Genomic DNA, 15,902 nt, shown 5'->3' on the forward strand with positions numbered 1-15,902 from the left:
ATTTATCTACCTATTATTTTGTCTACATTATTAAGGACAAGTGGTAGAAAATGAATTATTAATCTACTTGTTCATTTACTGTTAATATCTGCTTACTTTAATAAATACTTCCACTGCGTGGCGCAGTGGAAGAGTGGCCGTGCGCGACCCGAGGGTCCCTGGTTCAATCCCCACCTAGTACCAACCTCGTCATGTCCGTTGTGTCCTGAGCAAGACACTTCACCCTTGCTCCTGATGGGTGCTGGTTAGCGCCTTGCATGGCAGCGCCCTCCATCAGTGTGTGAATGTGTGTGTGAATGGGTAAATGTGGAAGTAGTGTCAAAGCGCTTTGAGTACCTTGAAGGTAGAAAAGCGCTATACAAGTACAACCCATTTATCATTTATTTATTTATTTACTTTCTCTTTTAACATGTTCTATCTACACTTCTGTTAAAATGTAATAATCACTTATTCTTCTCTTCTTTGATACTTTAAATTAGTTTTGGAGGATACCACAAATTTGGGTATCAATCCGATACCAAATAGTCACAGGATCATACATTGGTCATATTCAACAAGATGTTACTGCATATGTCAGCAGCTAAATTAAGAGTCTTTGTTTGTTTACTTACTACTAAAAGACAAGTTGTCTAGTATGTTCACTATTTTATTTAAGGACAAACTTGCAATAAGAAACATATGTTTAATGTACCCTAAGATTTTTTGTTAAAATAAAGCCAATAATGCCATTTTTTGTTATCCCCTTTATTTAGAAAAGTATTAAAGTACCGAAAAGTATCAAAATCATTTTGGTATTAGTACCAAAATATTGGTATGGGGACAACACTAATTTGTTCCTTATTTTATTATCATGTATTCGGGGCCAAAGTTTGAGTATGGCAAAGTTTCCTAGTTTGACTCCAACTGGGAGACTTAGCAATTATATGGTCAATGCCTTAAACCTCCTAAAAGCGTGATGGCCCCTTGCCTGCCATTTTCCAACCTCTTTAAACGTTTGCTTCATTGCTCTTTGGCAGTTTTGACTTTGGTAGGAGTCAAAATAGTATTCTTCCATCATTGAATGGCTTTGATTGTGATTTCGGGGGCCGACTCAACATTTTCTGCTCTGCCGCTGTTTGAAATAACACAGATTATTTCCAATGCGTTTTTACCTCCGCCAAGGAAGTTTTGTTTGTTTGGGTTTGCCCATAAAGTACTGTAATGTGTCTAATTTTACATGTCGGTGTACATTGTGTGTATTGTTTTTTTTTTTAGGGGCTGACGGATATATTCTGTCAATGGTAGTTTTTTTTGTTGTGTTTTTTTGTTTGATTATATATATATATATATATATATATATCATCATTTGTATATCACATGGACAAAGATAAGACCTTCTAGAGGAAAGTTCTGCGGTCAGATGAAACAAAAAATTGAGCTGTTTGGCCACAATACCCAGCAATATGTTTGGAGGAGAAAATGTGAGAACTTTAATCCCAGGAACACCAAACCTACCGTCAAGCATGGTGATGGTAGTTTTATGCTCTGTGCCTGTTCTGCTGCCAATTAAATTAGACAATGAAAAATGAGGATTATCTCCAAATTCTTCAGGACAACTTAAATTCATCAGCCCGGAGGTTGGGTCTTGGGCGCAGTTGGGTGTTCCAACAGGACAATGACCCCAATCACACGTCAAAAGTGGTTAAGGAATGGCTAAATCAGAATATAATTAAGGTTTTAGAATGGCCTTCCCAAAGTCCTGACTTAAATGTGTTGACAATGTAAGCAAATATTAACATTGCTGTATGTATACTTTTGACCCAGCAGATTTGCTCACATTTTCAGTAGACCCATAATAAATTCATAAAAGAAGCAAACTTCATGAATGTTTTTTGTGACCAACAAGTATGTGCTCCAATCACTCTATCACAAAAAAATAAGAGTTGTAGAAATGATTGGAAACTCCAGACAGCCATGATATTATGTTCTTTACAAGTGTATATACCACGATTGTATATACACTATATTGCCAAAAGTATTTTGCCACCTGCCTTTACTCACATATGAACTTGAAGTGACATCCCATGGAATTGCCCAAAATGTTTTGGTATCCTGGAGCATTCAAAATTCATTTCACTGGAATTAAGGGGCCAAGCCCAAGTCCTGAAAAACAACCCCACACCATATTTCCTCCTCCACCAAATGTCGTACTCGGCACAATGCAGTCCGAAATGTACCGTTCTCCAAACCCAGACTCGTCCATCAGATTGCCAGATGGAAAAGTGTGATTCATCACTCCAGAGAAGGCGTCTCCACTGCTCTAGAGTCCAGTGGCGACATGCTTTACACCACTGCATCCCATGCTTTGCATTGGACTTGGTGATGTATGGCTTAGATGCAGCTGCTCGGCCATGAAAACGCATTCCATGAAGCTCTCTGCATACTGTGCGTGGGCTAATTGGAAGGTCACATGACGTTTGGAGCTATGTAGCAACTAACTGTGCAGAAAGTCTTTGAACTATTCGCTTCAGCAACCGCTGACCCCTCTCTGTCAGTTTACGTGGCCTACCACTTGGTGGCTGAGTTGCTGCTGTTCCCAAACTCTTCACTTTTCTCATAATAAAGTCGACTTTGGAAGAATTAGAAACGAGGAAATTTCACGACTGGATTTGTTGCACAGGTGGCATCCTATTACAGTTCCACGCTGGAAATCACTGAGAGCGGCCCATTCTTTCACAAATGTTTGTAGAAACAGTCTTCATGTTTAAGTGTTTGATTTTATACATCAGGCCAAGTGTTTAGGGCGCCTGATTCTCATCATTTGGATGGGTGGACAAATACTTTTGGCAATATAGTGTATTTATATGTGTGCACCTAGATTTTTTCAACCCTAAAAATCTAAGTATATGCAAAGTATTCTATTTTTAGCATTAGTTGTACAAACCCCGTTTCCATATGAGTTGGGAAATTGTGTTAAATGTAAATATAAATGGAATACAATGATTTGCGAATCATTTTCAACCCATATTCAGTTGAATATGCTACAAAGACAACATATTTGATGTTCAAACTGATAAACATTTTTTTTTTTACAAATAATCATTCACTTTAGAATTTGATGCCAGCAACACGTGACAAAGAAGTTGGGAAAGGTGGCAATAAATACTGATAAAGTTGAGGAATGCTCATCAAACACTTATTTGGAACATCCCACAGGTGAACAGGCAAATTGGGAACAGGTGGGTGCCATGATTGTGTATAAAAGTAGATTCCATTCACAAACAAGGATGGGGCGAGGGTCACCACTTTGTCAACAAATGCATGAGCAAATTGTTGAACAGTTTAAGAAAAACCTTTCTCAACCAGCTATTGCAAAGAATTTAGGGATTTCACCATCTACGGTCCGTAATATCATCAAAGGGTTCAGAAAATCTGGAGAAATCACTGCACGTAAGCAGCTAAGCCCGTGACCTTTGATCCCTCAGGCTGTACTGCATCAACAAGCGACATCAGTGTGTAAAGGATACCACCACATGGGCTCAGGAACACTTCAGATACCCACTGTCAGTAACTACAGTTGGTCGCTACATCTGTAAGTGCAAGTTAAAACTCTCCTACGCAAGGCGAAAACCATTTATCAACAACACCCAGAAACGCCGTTGGCTTCGCTGGGCCTGAACTCATCTAAGATGGACTGATACAAAGTGGAAAAGTGTTCTGTGGTCTGACGAGTCCACATTTCAAATTGGTTTTGGAAACTGTGGACGTCGTGTCCTCCGGACCAAAGAGGAAAAGAACCATCCGGATTGTTACAGGCGAAAAGTTGAAAAGCCAGCATCTGTGATGGTATGGGGGTGTATTAGTGCCCAAGACATGGGTAACTTACACATCTGTGAAGGCGCCATTAATGCTGAAAGGTACATACAGGTTTTGGAGCAACATATGTTGCCATCCAAGCAACATTACCATGGACGCCCCTGCTTATTTCAGCAAGACAATGCCAAGCCACGTGTTACATCAACGTGGCTTCATAGTAAAAGAGTGCGGGTACTAGACTGGCCTGCCTGTAGTCCAGACCTGTCTCCCATTGAAAATGTGTGGCGCATTATGAAGCCTAAAATACCACAACGGAGACCCGGACTGTTGAACAACTTAAGCTGTACATCAAGCAAGAATGGGAAAGAATTCCACCTGAGAAGCTTAAAAAATGTGTCTCCTCAGTTCCCAAATGTTTACTGAGTGTTGTTAAAAGGAAAGGTGATGTAACACAGTGGTGAACATGCCCTTTCCCAACTACTTTGGCACATGTTGCAGCCATGAAATTCTAAGTTAATTATTATTTGCAAAAAAAAAAAAAAAAAGTTTGAGTTTGAACATCAAATATCTTGTCTTTGTAGTGGATTCAATTGAATATGGGTTGAAAAGGATTTGCAAATCATTGTATTCCGTTTATATTTACATCTAACACAATTTCCCAACTCATATGGAAACGGGGTTTGTAGTATTAGACACTGTGAGTCCCTTAGATTGTCAATAAATATATGAAAATAAGTGGTACATTTCTTGAAAGTATTGCATAGTAACTTTTGCATAATTATGTAAAATGTATTAATAGGAAGAAAAAAAAAGAGCACTTGGTGAGTGTGAGTTTGGGTCTACATGGCGAGGTTTGCGCACTCGGCTAAAAGCGTTCACGGGGAAAACAAACACAGCTGGCCAATGTGCCGTGGCGCTGGATGGCGATCGAGCCGTGCTGGCAAGGATTCTGTCGCCAGCTCTCTCCCATCAGGAAGCTCATCAACTATTGAAGAGCCGAGCCAAGTGTGTACAACGCGTGCCGGGAGACGAGGATAAATAAGCGAGAACGTGAAAGTCTATCGTGTTGGTGATGTCAGCGGTAGATGACTTCAAGGGGGTGACCGTAAAAGGAGCACAAAGTTGAAAACTGTGCGGCGAAGGAGAGAAACTCGATTATGACTTTGTGCTTTTATAGGCTGCTGGGACGTTTGTCTGCCTGCACATTTGTCTTCTCTCTTTGTCTGTCACTCTGCTCCCTCAGCTGAGTTAAGGGGCATTTAGAGGAGCACACGAGCTATTTGGATCATGACTGTATGTGTGTGTGTGTGTGTGTGTGTGTGTGTGTGTGTGTGTGTGTGTGTGTGTGTGTGTGTGTGTGTGTGTGTGTGTGTGTGTGTGTGTGTGTGTGTGTGCATGCGTCCATTCATGTGTGTGTGAATGGGTCGTAGGTGCGAGGGACAGATTTACGCCCCGTGTACTGGCAGAGATGAAGGCCATTTGCCAGGCGGGTCATTTCTCTTGTTTCTCTTTTTCTCTGGCTGGATGAATGGCCTTGGTCCAGTTTGATTTCATCCAAAAACTAAACACTTGTTTTTTTTATTTTTTTGTACTTTATTCTCACCACCAACGAGGCTTTGTTGTGCAAAACGCATGATGAAAGAGCAAAAGTCTGGAGAGAGAGGAGAAGAGGGTTGCTGAAAGGGATTTTCTGAAGTGTTCCTGAGCCCATGTGGTGATGTCCTTTACACACTGATGTCGCTTTTTGATGCAGTACCACCTGAGGGATCGAAGGTCTGTAATATCATCGCTTACGTGCAGTGATTTCTCCAGATTCTCTGAACCTGTTGATGATATTACGGACCGTAGATGGTGAAATCCCTAAATTCCTTGCAATAGCTTGTTGAGAAATGTTTGTAAACTGTTGGACAATTTGCTCACGCCTTTGTTTACAAAGTTGGGACCCTCGACCCATCTTTGTTTGTGAATGACTGAGCATTTCATGGAAGCTGCTTTTATACCCAATCATGGCACCCACCTGTTCCCAATTAGCCTGTTCACCTGTGGGATGTTCCAAATAAGTGTTTGCTGAGCATTCCTCAAATTTCTCAGTCTGTTTTGCCAATTGTGCCAGCTTTTTTGAAACATGTTGCAGGCATCTATGTCCAGGCGGGTAATATCTGTTGTTTCTCTTTTTCTCTGGCTGGATAAATGGCCATGGTCCAGTTTGATTTCATCCAATACTATACACTTGTTCTTTTTTTTTTATACAGCTATTGTACTTTGTTCTCACCACCAACAAGGCTTTGTTGTGCAAAACGCATGATGAAAGAGCAAAAGTCTAGAGAAAAAGGAGAAGAGGGTTGCTGAAAGTGGTTTTCTGAAGTGTTCCTGAGCCCATGTGGTGATATCCTTTACACACTGATGTCGCTTTTTGATGCAGTACCACCTGAGGGATCGAAGGTCCGTAATATCATCGCTTACGTGCAGTGATTTCTCCAGATTCTCTGAACCTTTTGAGGATATTACAGACCGTAGATGGTGAAATCCCTAAATTTCTTGCAATAGCTGGTAGAGAAATGTTGTTAGATAATTTGCTCACACATTTGTTGACAAAGTGGTGACCCTCGCCCCATCATTGCTTGTGAATGACTGAGCATCTCATGGAAGCTGCTTTTGTACCCAATCATGGCACCCACCTGTTCCCAATTAGCCCGTTCATTTGTGGGATGTTCCAAATAAGTCAATCTTTTTTGCCACTTGTGCCAGCTTTTTTGAAACATGTTGCCGGCATCAAATTCCAAATGAGCTAATATTTGCAAAAAATTAAAGTTTACCAGTTTGAACATTAAATATCTTGTCTTTGCAGTCTAATCAATTGAATATAGGTTGAAAAGGATTTGCAAATCATTGTATTCTGTTTTTATTTACCATTTACAAAACGTGACAACTTCACTGGTTTTGGGTTTTGTAGAATATGAGCGGCTTACCTTCTTTTTCACTCGTTTTTCTCCTTTTTCTGTTTTCCAGCATGTTCTGACTCAGTCTCGAAGGTGCTCCCGATTTTCGAGATTGGACACATTCTTGAATTATTTTCATCCAAACTCTGACCAAAACCTCTCTTCTTCGAAGTCAGTATCATTACAATGATCGCTGCAAATTACACTCCTCTCGCTTGGTTCGTCCCATTTTGCGTGGGTCAATTTAACTGGAGAGGTCCTCACTATCCTCATATTCCTATCGTTTGGAAATGTATGCAGGCTGACCTCCTCTTTTGTTGTGTTGCTACAACCTGCAACAATGCAGCCATTTTTAATGAATAATTCAAATTCTGCATGAAAATATCATGATAGTACCAAAACACATGCTGCACAATATGAAATTGCCTCCAGGCTGATGCAGGCCCGCCCATATTTCGAAGCTAAAAGTAGGCGTTCCAAAATGTTCTGAAACTCCTTAGAAAACAAGCCTATAGTCACTACTGTTTCTATTTTGGGGTTCATTTTACCAAAAGGCAACACTTTTAGGTCCAGAACTATGCAATAAGTGACAATGTTATCAGCATTAAAGAGGCCATTTAAAGTACCATAATTGCTCCAATTCACTTTTTTCAATGAACCCTTATGTTATTGTGGCTTGTGCAGCCCTTTGAGACACTTGTGTTTAAAGACCTACTGAAATGTGATTTTCTTATTTAAACGAGGATAGCAGGTCCATTCTATGTGTCATACTTGATCATTTCGCGATATTGCCATATTTTTGCTGCAAGGATTTAGTAGAGAACATCAACGATAAAGTTTGCAATTTTTGGTCGCTGATAAAAAAGCCTTGCCTGTACCGGAAGTAGCAGACGATATGCGCGAGATGTCACAGGTTGTGGAGCTCCTCACATCTGCACATTGTTTACAATCATGGCCACCAGCAGCTAGAGCGATTCGGACCGAGAAAGTGACAATTTCCCCATTAATTTGAGCGAGGATGAAAGATTTGTGGATGAGGAAAGTGAGAGTGAAGGACTAAAGGGCAGTGGGAGCGATTCAGATAGGGAAGATGCTGTGAGAGGCGGGTGGGACCTGATATTCAGCTGGAAAAGACTAAAACAGTAAATAAACACAAGACATATATATACTCTATTAGCCACAACACAACCAGGCTTATATTTAATATGCCACAAATTAATCCCGCATAACAAACACCTCCCCCCTCCCGTCCATATAACCCGCCAATACAACTCAAACACCTGCACAACACACTCAATCCAGCAGCCCAAAGTACCGTTCACCTCCCCAAAGTTCATACAGCACATATATTTCCCCAAAATCCCCAAAGTTACGTACGTGACATGCACATAGCGGCACGTACGTACGGACAAGCGATCAAATGTTTGGAAGCCGCAGCTGCGTACTCACGGTACCGCGTCTGCGTATCCAACTCAAAGTCCTCCTGGTAAGAGTCTCTGTTGTCCCAGTTCTCCACAGGCCAATGGTAAAGCTTGACTGTCATCTTTCGGGAATGTAAACAATGAAACACCGGCTATGTTTGTGTTGCTGCAGCCGGCCGCAATACACCGCTTCCCACCTACAGCTTTCTTCTTTGCTGTCTCCATTGTTCATTGAACAAATTGCAAAAGATTCACCAACACAGATGTCCAGAATACTGTGGAATTTTGCAATGAAAACAGACAACTTAATAGCTGGCCACCATGCTGTACCAAATTGTCCTCTACAATCTGTGACGTCACGCGCAGGCGTCATCATACCGAAACGTTTTCAGCAGGATATTTCGGCCTGAAATTTTAAAATTGCACTTTAGTAAGCTAACCCGGCCGTATTGGCATGTGTTGCAATGTTAAGATCATTGATATATAAACTATCAGACTGCGTGGTCGGTAGTAGTGGGTTTCAGTAGGCCTTTAAGGGCTTTATAATACACTTTGATTGATTGATTGAAGTCGCCTTTAGTTGCTGAGTGTGTGGTCTTGAAAAACCAAATAACCACCAGGGGGTCTCCATTTAGTGCCAGGTTGAAAAGCATTGGCATCAACAACTGTGGCTGTAGTTGACGTCTTGACCCAGTTGTTCCTCACCTCCACAGGATTGCAGTAGCTGTATTTGAAGTCCACAGCAGCTTTATCAACCTCTGCATTGGCTTCAAAATGTTGCGACTCAGCTGTTGTTGGTTTTGTAAATCACGGGTGTTGCACTTGTCCAGCTGTTGATTTCAATGAATTCATCAGTGGTAATAATGCTGACTGAGCAGTTCGTGGCCAAAGAGAGCTGTGTTGTTGTTTCCACTTTCTAATGCACTCACACATCCCTACTCAAATTAATAAATTAGATTGTTATAAGATTAGGGAAATAACAGGTCTCCAGATATTGCCTGCTTTCAAATAATGTGATGATCTCTTTTTTTAGATTAATAAATGCCCCATTTATAAATACTGTATTTTCCGGACTATAAGGCGCACTTAAAATCCTTTTTTCCCCCTCAAAACTCGACGGTGCGCCTAATAACCCTGTGCGCCTAATGTACGGAATAATTCTGGTTTTGCTTACCGACCTCGAAGCAATTTTATTTGGTACATGGTGTAATAAGTGTGACCAGTAGATGGCAGTCAAACATAAGAGATACATGGTAAGGGGTATGATGGCAATATGACTCAAGTAAACAACACCAACATTTTGCATGTTCCATTGAAAATATAGAACATTACACACGGCGCTCAAAATTGTATCAAAACGTTTTAGTATGACTTTGGTAAGCTATGAAGCCGCACCACTTGATGGATTGTACTGTGCTTCAACATAGGAGTATTATTATGGTGTGTGTATAAGGTAAGACATATTACCTGCCGTTTTGTTTCGCAATATTATGCAAAAGCAACTTTTCTTATCTTCTGGTACCTGCTGATCTGTATTTGGGATCTGCATACATCCTGAAAAATTGTGCTCGTCTGCCTTTGTAGTCTGTGCCGACACTGTAGTTAAGCTTCTTCTTTTTCTCTATCTTCTTGTTATGGGACATTCATCCTCCGCTGTTGCCATTTCTAATATAAAGTAGTGTAAAGTTCTTACGTATATCTGTCAGTAAATATGTCATATTATATTTTTTTTCTAAATGTAAAATACTTCCTTGTGGTCTACATAGCATGTAATGGTGGTTCTTTGGTCAAAATGTTGCATAGATGATGTTTTAAACATCTTCAAGCCGCTTTCTGACAGTCTCTTCAGGATGCACCGTTTTGTGGGCGGTCTTATTTACGTGACTCACATTCGACAGCGTCTTCTCCCCGTCATCTTTGTTGTAGCGGTGTAGCGTGCAAGGACGGGGGTGGAAGAAGTGTCAAAAGATTGAGCTAACTGTTTTAATGACATTCAGACTTTATTTCAATCAATAACGGAGCAGCATCTCCGGAAATGTGTCCCGTGAAAAAACGCCCGACCGGAACTCTCTAATAACTAAAGTTCCTTGAGTGAATAATGTAAACTCACTTTTAGTGCTTTCATGGCGCGTTTACTGACATATATAAGTAAGAACTTTACTCTACTTTATATTAGAAATGGCAACAGTGGAGGATGAATGTCCCATAACAAGAAGATAGAGAAAAAGAAGAAGCTTATTGACTACAGTGTCGCCACGGACTACAAAGGCGGACGCGCGCAATTTTTCAGGTTTTATGCAGATCCTAAATACAGATCAGCAGGTACCAGAAAGTAAGAACAGTTGCTTTTGCATAATATTGGGAAACAAAACGTCAGATAATGTCTTACCTTATACACACACCATAATACTACTTTTATATTGAAGCACAGTACAATCCATCAAGTGGTGCGGCTTCATAGTTTACCAAAGTCGTACTAAAACATTTTTATAGATTTTTGAGCGCCGTGTATAATCTATATTTTCAATGGAACGTATAAAATGTTGGTGTTGTTTACTTGAGTCATATTGCCATCATAGTGCAGCCTAAACTTATCTCTTATGTTTGACTGCCATCTAATGGTCACACTAATCATTACACCATGTACCAAATAAAATAGCTTCGAGGTTGGTAAGCTCAACCAAACGTATTCCTTACATTAGGCACACCGGGTTATAAGGCGCACTGTCAAGTTTTGAGGGGAAAAAAAAGATTTTAAGTGTTAACATAAAGCCCTCCGAAAACCGCCAACAATACTTTATTTACATGTCGTGATCTGAATAGTAACCAAGTATTAGCGACATTGTTATTATAAGCGCTAAAGATGAGGAACTACGTTTAGCGGTGCCGTGATCACGGGGGTAACTACCTTATGCAACTACTGAGTTGGTAAACATGAATACTAAATGCTATAGTATAATTTTTATGTTATGATTTTATTGCATGATTTTTGTATCTCTTTAATTTAGGTAGCCAGGGACTGCAGATGGAAATGACCTATTTAGTTATAATCTGGTGCAGAACAAATCTGTCTTTGAGCTTAATGTCTCTGTGCATTGTCCCTTCAAATAAAGACTAAACTAAACTAAATTATAAATAATGCCTTTCACTTGTATAGTAGACGGTTGTGGCCATAAACCGAGAAGTTGGTGAATCTGTATGTTCAACTCGGACCCGAAGAGTGCGAGAAAGACAGGAAAAGATGCTTGTTTGCACTCACTTTTTTTTTTCCTTAACCTGCGTGTGGCTTTTAATTCTTCATCTAAACGGGAAGATGCAAACATCCCATCAGTTGGTTTGTACTGTATTTCTCGGGAAGATGTAAACATCCCATCAGTTGGTTTGTACTGTATTTCTCGTTCAGCACTTAGCGAAAGTGCTAATTGCTAGAACTGATTATCATCAATCAGCTTCTAAACCCGTTCTCTGTATGTTCAGGCTCAAAAATTTAACGTCCGGATCTCATCCAAAAGTAGTCGTCGTTTTTTCTCATAAAGTCTGCCATGATTAGTAGTTGTTGTCGAAGGAAATAGCAAACGCTGTGATGCGTCTGTGAAATCAATGCGCCAGCGTATGCTTAAAATGACCAAAACACGTAAATATTACGTATTACGAATGTCTCTGTTACTACATTACATATATGTATATAAAACATTGATTGAGGTTTTTGGATGTTTTTAGAGCACTTCATAGGCAGAATGGAGCATTACCTCATTCTTAACTGACTCTTGCTAGCGTTTATTTACACCTTAGAATGCATAAAAAAAGAAAATCATATATGTGTGCTTGTCTCATATAAGGATTGTAATTGATAGGCACAAATTGGAAAAAAGAGCAGTTCCCCATTTTTTTTTCATAGCATTGACATTTACCAGTATCGCAATAGTTCATAATTATATCAAATATTTGTTTTTCTTCTAAATGCTGAAAAAAAAAAAGATCTGCAGAGTTCAGGCTAGCTGAGTTTACTATCTATATAGTACAAAATGGGATTAGCTGTCGGCTTTTAAAACGTTCTATTACCGACAAGACAAAAGGGGCCAAAACATGTCCGACTATAAAGAATAACACAAACTACTGTGTACTCGTAAAAGCCTGAACACTGCAAAGTCAATATAAAAACAATAAGCAGTATAAAAGCAAAGAGATCATATCAGGTTAGGCTACAAGTGCAAATAAAAAAAATACTGCACATAGGTCAGTTACTAACTGTTATTAAATTGGATTTTATTTTATTTTTTTTACAAGATGTTCTGTACTGTGGATCACATGACAATGTTCAAAAAGTACAACCCAATAGAGAAGGACCTTGGCTTGGGGTTCCAGGGTAGTGCCCTCTTGTGTTGAAATAATTAGATGACGTGACATTCTGTAAAGTGTCTCAATTTGCTCCCACGAAAAATGTCATTGAAAGCTTTGCGCTCAAAAAAAAAACAACAAAAAACATGCTTGTTTTGGAAATATGTAATATCCCCGTAGATCATGTATTAAGCCGAACTTTCAATGTATTTGGGGTTGATTTTCTTTTAAAAAAAAATGTCATTGAACCATATTTGGTTGTTTAAGGACAATTGGAAAAACATTCATAGTAAAATAAGTATGTTAGTAAAGTTATTTACCCTTTAAAATCGTTTTTAATCATATTTATTTTCATATTGGTTTTATATTTATTTATTTTGATTTTATTCAGTCATTGGTGGAGCTAAGGATAATATTTTATTCTTATTTTTAATATGTTTGTGCAGCACTTTGGAAACATTGTTGTTGTTTAAATGTGCTATATAAATAAAGTGGATTGGATTGAATTTAATATTATAGTAGAATCCAACAATATTGGGTGAATGCAGCAAGGTAATAAGCAACTGCAAACAAATATTATTATTGTAATTATACAGCGTGTTACATTTTGTATGAAATGCTACTAATTTCTGTCATACCTCTGCAGATGTCATGATTGAATCATGTTTTGTTTAGTTTTTAACTCCCTGAGTCCCTGTTTTGAGCACCCCTGGGTTTGTGTTTTGGTTGTCATGGGTGCTGATTAGTTTCACCTGCCTCTGATTAGTGTTTGGGTCGCTCACCTGCTCCTGGGCACTAATCAGAGAGCTACGCGTTCCTCTTTTTCGCCACACACTGTCTGGCTGTCTTCTGTAATGCTTGGGTCGCATTTTACTGTGTGGATCGTTCTCTCAAGATGCAGACGGAAACTCCCGAGGTAGGAAGAGGATTTATTTTCATAAACAAACAAAACAAATGTGCGGATAGCATGGGAGCTATGGCGTAGCTTAGCACATGAACAGGTAAACCAACATAACTTGTTGAGTAGACGCAAATAAGAAAACCAGACCGAGTGTGGCGAAAAACGGGAATAAGTAGCTCTCTGATTAGTAGCCGGCAGCAGGTGAGCGTGCCGAACACTAATCGGAGGCAGGTGAAACCAGTCTGCACCCATGGCAACCAAAACACAAACCCAGGGGTACCTCCAAAGACACATACCTGGGGATAGGTTGATTGGCAACATTAAATTGGCCCTAGAGCAGGGGTGTCAAACTCAATTACAGAGGGGGCCAAAATTTTAAACTGAACAAAGCCACGGGCCAAGGTTGAACAAATTAACCTTTTTATAGGGACCCAAACAAGTTTTGCATTGAATATTGAACAAGCAAGGCTTATATAACTTTATAGTGACATGCAAAATCGAGTTTCAAATAATAAAAATAATAATTAAAAAATATCAATTGCATATCGAATACAATTTTTATAAAAATGTAATGCCTCTTTTCTATTTGCAGCCTTCTGAGGTAAATATCAAAATAAACGTTTTCCACAGGTTAATAATAAATTTGAAAATAAAATAATAATGAATGAATCAAACATTCAAGCCTTGAAGTAACAAGAGAAAGTGCCTGAATAAAACGTTAATTATTGCTCAGTTTGCTACACTGATTTGCTTTAACACTGAATATGGAAAAAGCAATGCTTATACAACTTAATAGTGCAAAATCAACTTTCAAAAAGTTGAGGTGGGGGGGCGGGGTTGAGGTGGGCGGGGTTTGGTGGTAGCAGGGGGTGTATATTGTAGCATCCCGGAAGAGTTAGTGCTGCAAGGGGTTCTGGGTATTTGTTCTGTTGTGTTTATGATGTGTTACGGTGCGGATGTTCTCCCAAAATGTGTTTGTCATTCTTGTTTGGTGTGGGTTCACAGTGTGGCGCATATTTGTAACAGTGTTGAAGTTGTTTATACGGCCACCCTCAGTGAGACCTGTATGGCTGTTGACCAAGTATGCTGGCATTCACTTGTGTGTGTGTATAAGCCGCATACAACATGTGATTGGGCCGGCACGCTGTTTGTATGGAGGAAAATAAGACGTGACGACAGGTTGTGGAGGACGCTAATGGCAGTGCCTTTAAGGCACGCCCCCAATATTGTTGTCCCGGTGGAAATTGGGAGAAAGTCGGAAAAATGGTTGCCCCGGGAGATTTTCGGGAGGGGCACTGAAATTCAGTAGTCTCCCGGGAGAATCGGGAGGGTTGGCAAGTATGAGTATTAGCGGTGAATGCGGTGTTACAGCGGCACCGCCACTGTATGATACCGGCGGGCCAGCTCTAATGTTAATTTGATATTGCCTCAAGGGTCAAATGAAATTACACGGCGGGCCAGAGTTTGACACCCATGCCCTAGAGTGTGAATGTTGTCTATCTGCGATGAGGTGGTGACTTGTCCAGGGTGTACACCGCCTTCCGCCTAAATGAAGCCAGGATATAGGCTCCAGCACCCGCACAACCCAGAGAGGGACAAGCGGTAGAACATGGATGGGTGGCAACTGGTAGCCTAGGCTGGCCCTCTTAAATCACTAAATTGGAAGACTATATTTGTCGAGTGTTAACATAATCTTGCTTGGTCTTACAGTGAATGATTATTCATTACTTGATTTATGTGCATAGGACGGGGGTCAGCAACCCGCGCCGCATGCGGCTCTTTAGTGCCGCCCTAGTGGCTCCCTGGAGCATTTTTAAAAAGATTGAAAATGGAAAAAGATGGGGGGGGGAATAGTTGTTTTTGTTCTAGTATGTTTTTTGTTTGAGGACAAACATGACACAAACCTTCCCAATTGTTAGAAAACCCACTGTTGAATATGTTTGTGTGTATGCTTCATTGATGAGATTATTTAGTGAACATCATTCACCATAATAAGCTCTGATTCTCCTACTCCTTTTTGGACGTGCTGTAATGAAACAACTGGAAATATGTGATGCATTACATTGTATCGTAAACATGTTCGAAATAAGCTGAAACTGAACTGAACTGAACTTTTACGCAAATAAAATGGCTCGGTGACGTAAAGGTTTTAATACGTGACCCATTTATAAATACTGTATTTTCCGGACTAAATGTACAAATGTACAAAATAATTTAATTTTTGCTTATCGACCTCGAAGCAATTTTATTTGGTACATGGTGTAATGGTAAGTGTTACCAGTAGATGGCAGTCAAACATAAGAGATACGTGGTAAAAGGTATGATGGCAATATGACTCAAGTAAACAACACCAACATTTTACATGTTCCAATGAAAATATAGAACATTACACACGGCGCTCAAAAATATATCAATGATTTAGTACGTCAACACAAATAAAATGACTCGGTGACGTAAAGGTTTTAATACGTGACAGAGATTTGTGTATACACAATATAAGTATCCGGT

At 39.8% G+C, this 15,902-nt stretch overlaps 1 protein-coding gene across 3 annotated transcripts in view; it reads left to right on the forward strand.

The window, feature by feature from the left end:
- Positions 1–15,902, forward strand: part of schip1 (schwannomin interacting protein 1) — a 797,934-nt gene that overhangs the window by 220,866 nt on the left and 561,166 nt on the right. Inside the window, exon 1 of one of the 3 annotated variants that reach the window (XM_061973021.2) lies at positions 13,320–13,409. The exons of the other annotated variants lie outside the window; for them this stretch is intronic. Coding sequence (XP_061829005.1) covers positions 13,389–13,409 — 21 coding nt within the window. The 5' untranslated portion in view covers positions 13,320–13,388. Of the gene's footprint in view, positions 1–13,319; positions 13,410–15,902 lie in introns of those variants that run through there. 3 annotated transcript variants of the gene reach the window in all.

The sequence above is a fragment of the Nerophis lumbriciformis genome, linkage group LG17, assembly GCF_033978685.3.
Source record: "Nerophis lumbriciformis linkage group LG17, RoL_Nlum_v2.1, whole genome shotgun sequence".
Taxonomy (NCBI): Eukaryota; Metazoa; Chordata; class Actinopteri; order Syngnathiformes; family Syngnathidae; genus Nerophis; species Nerophis lumbriciformis.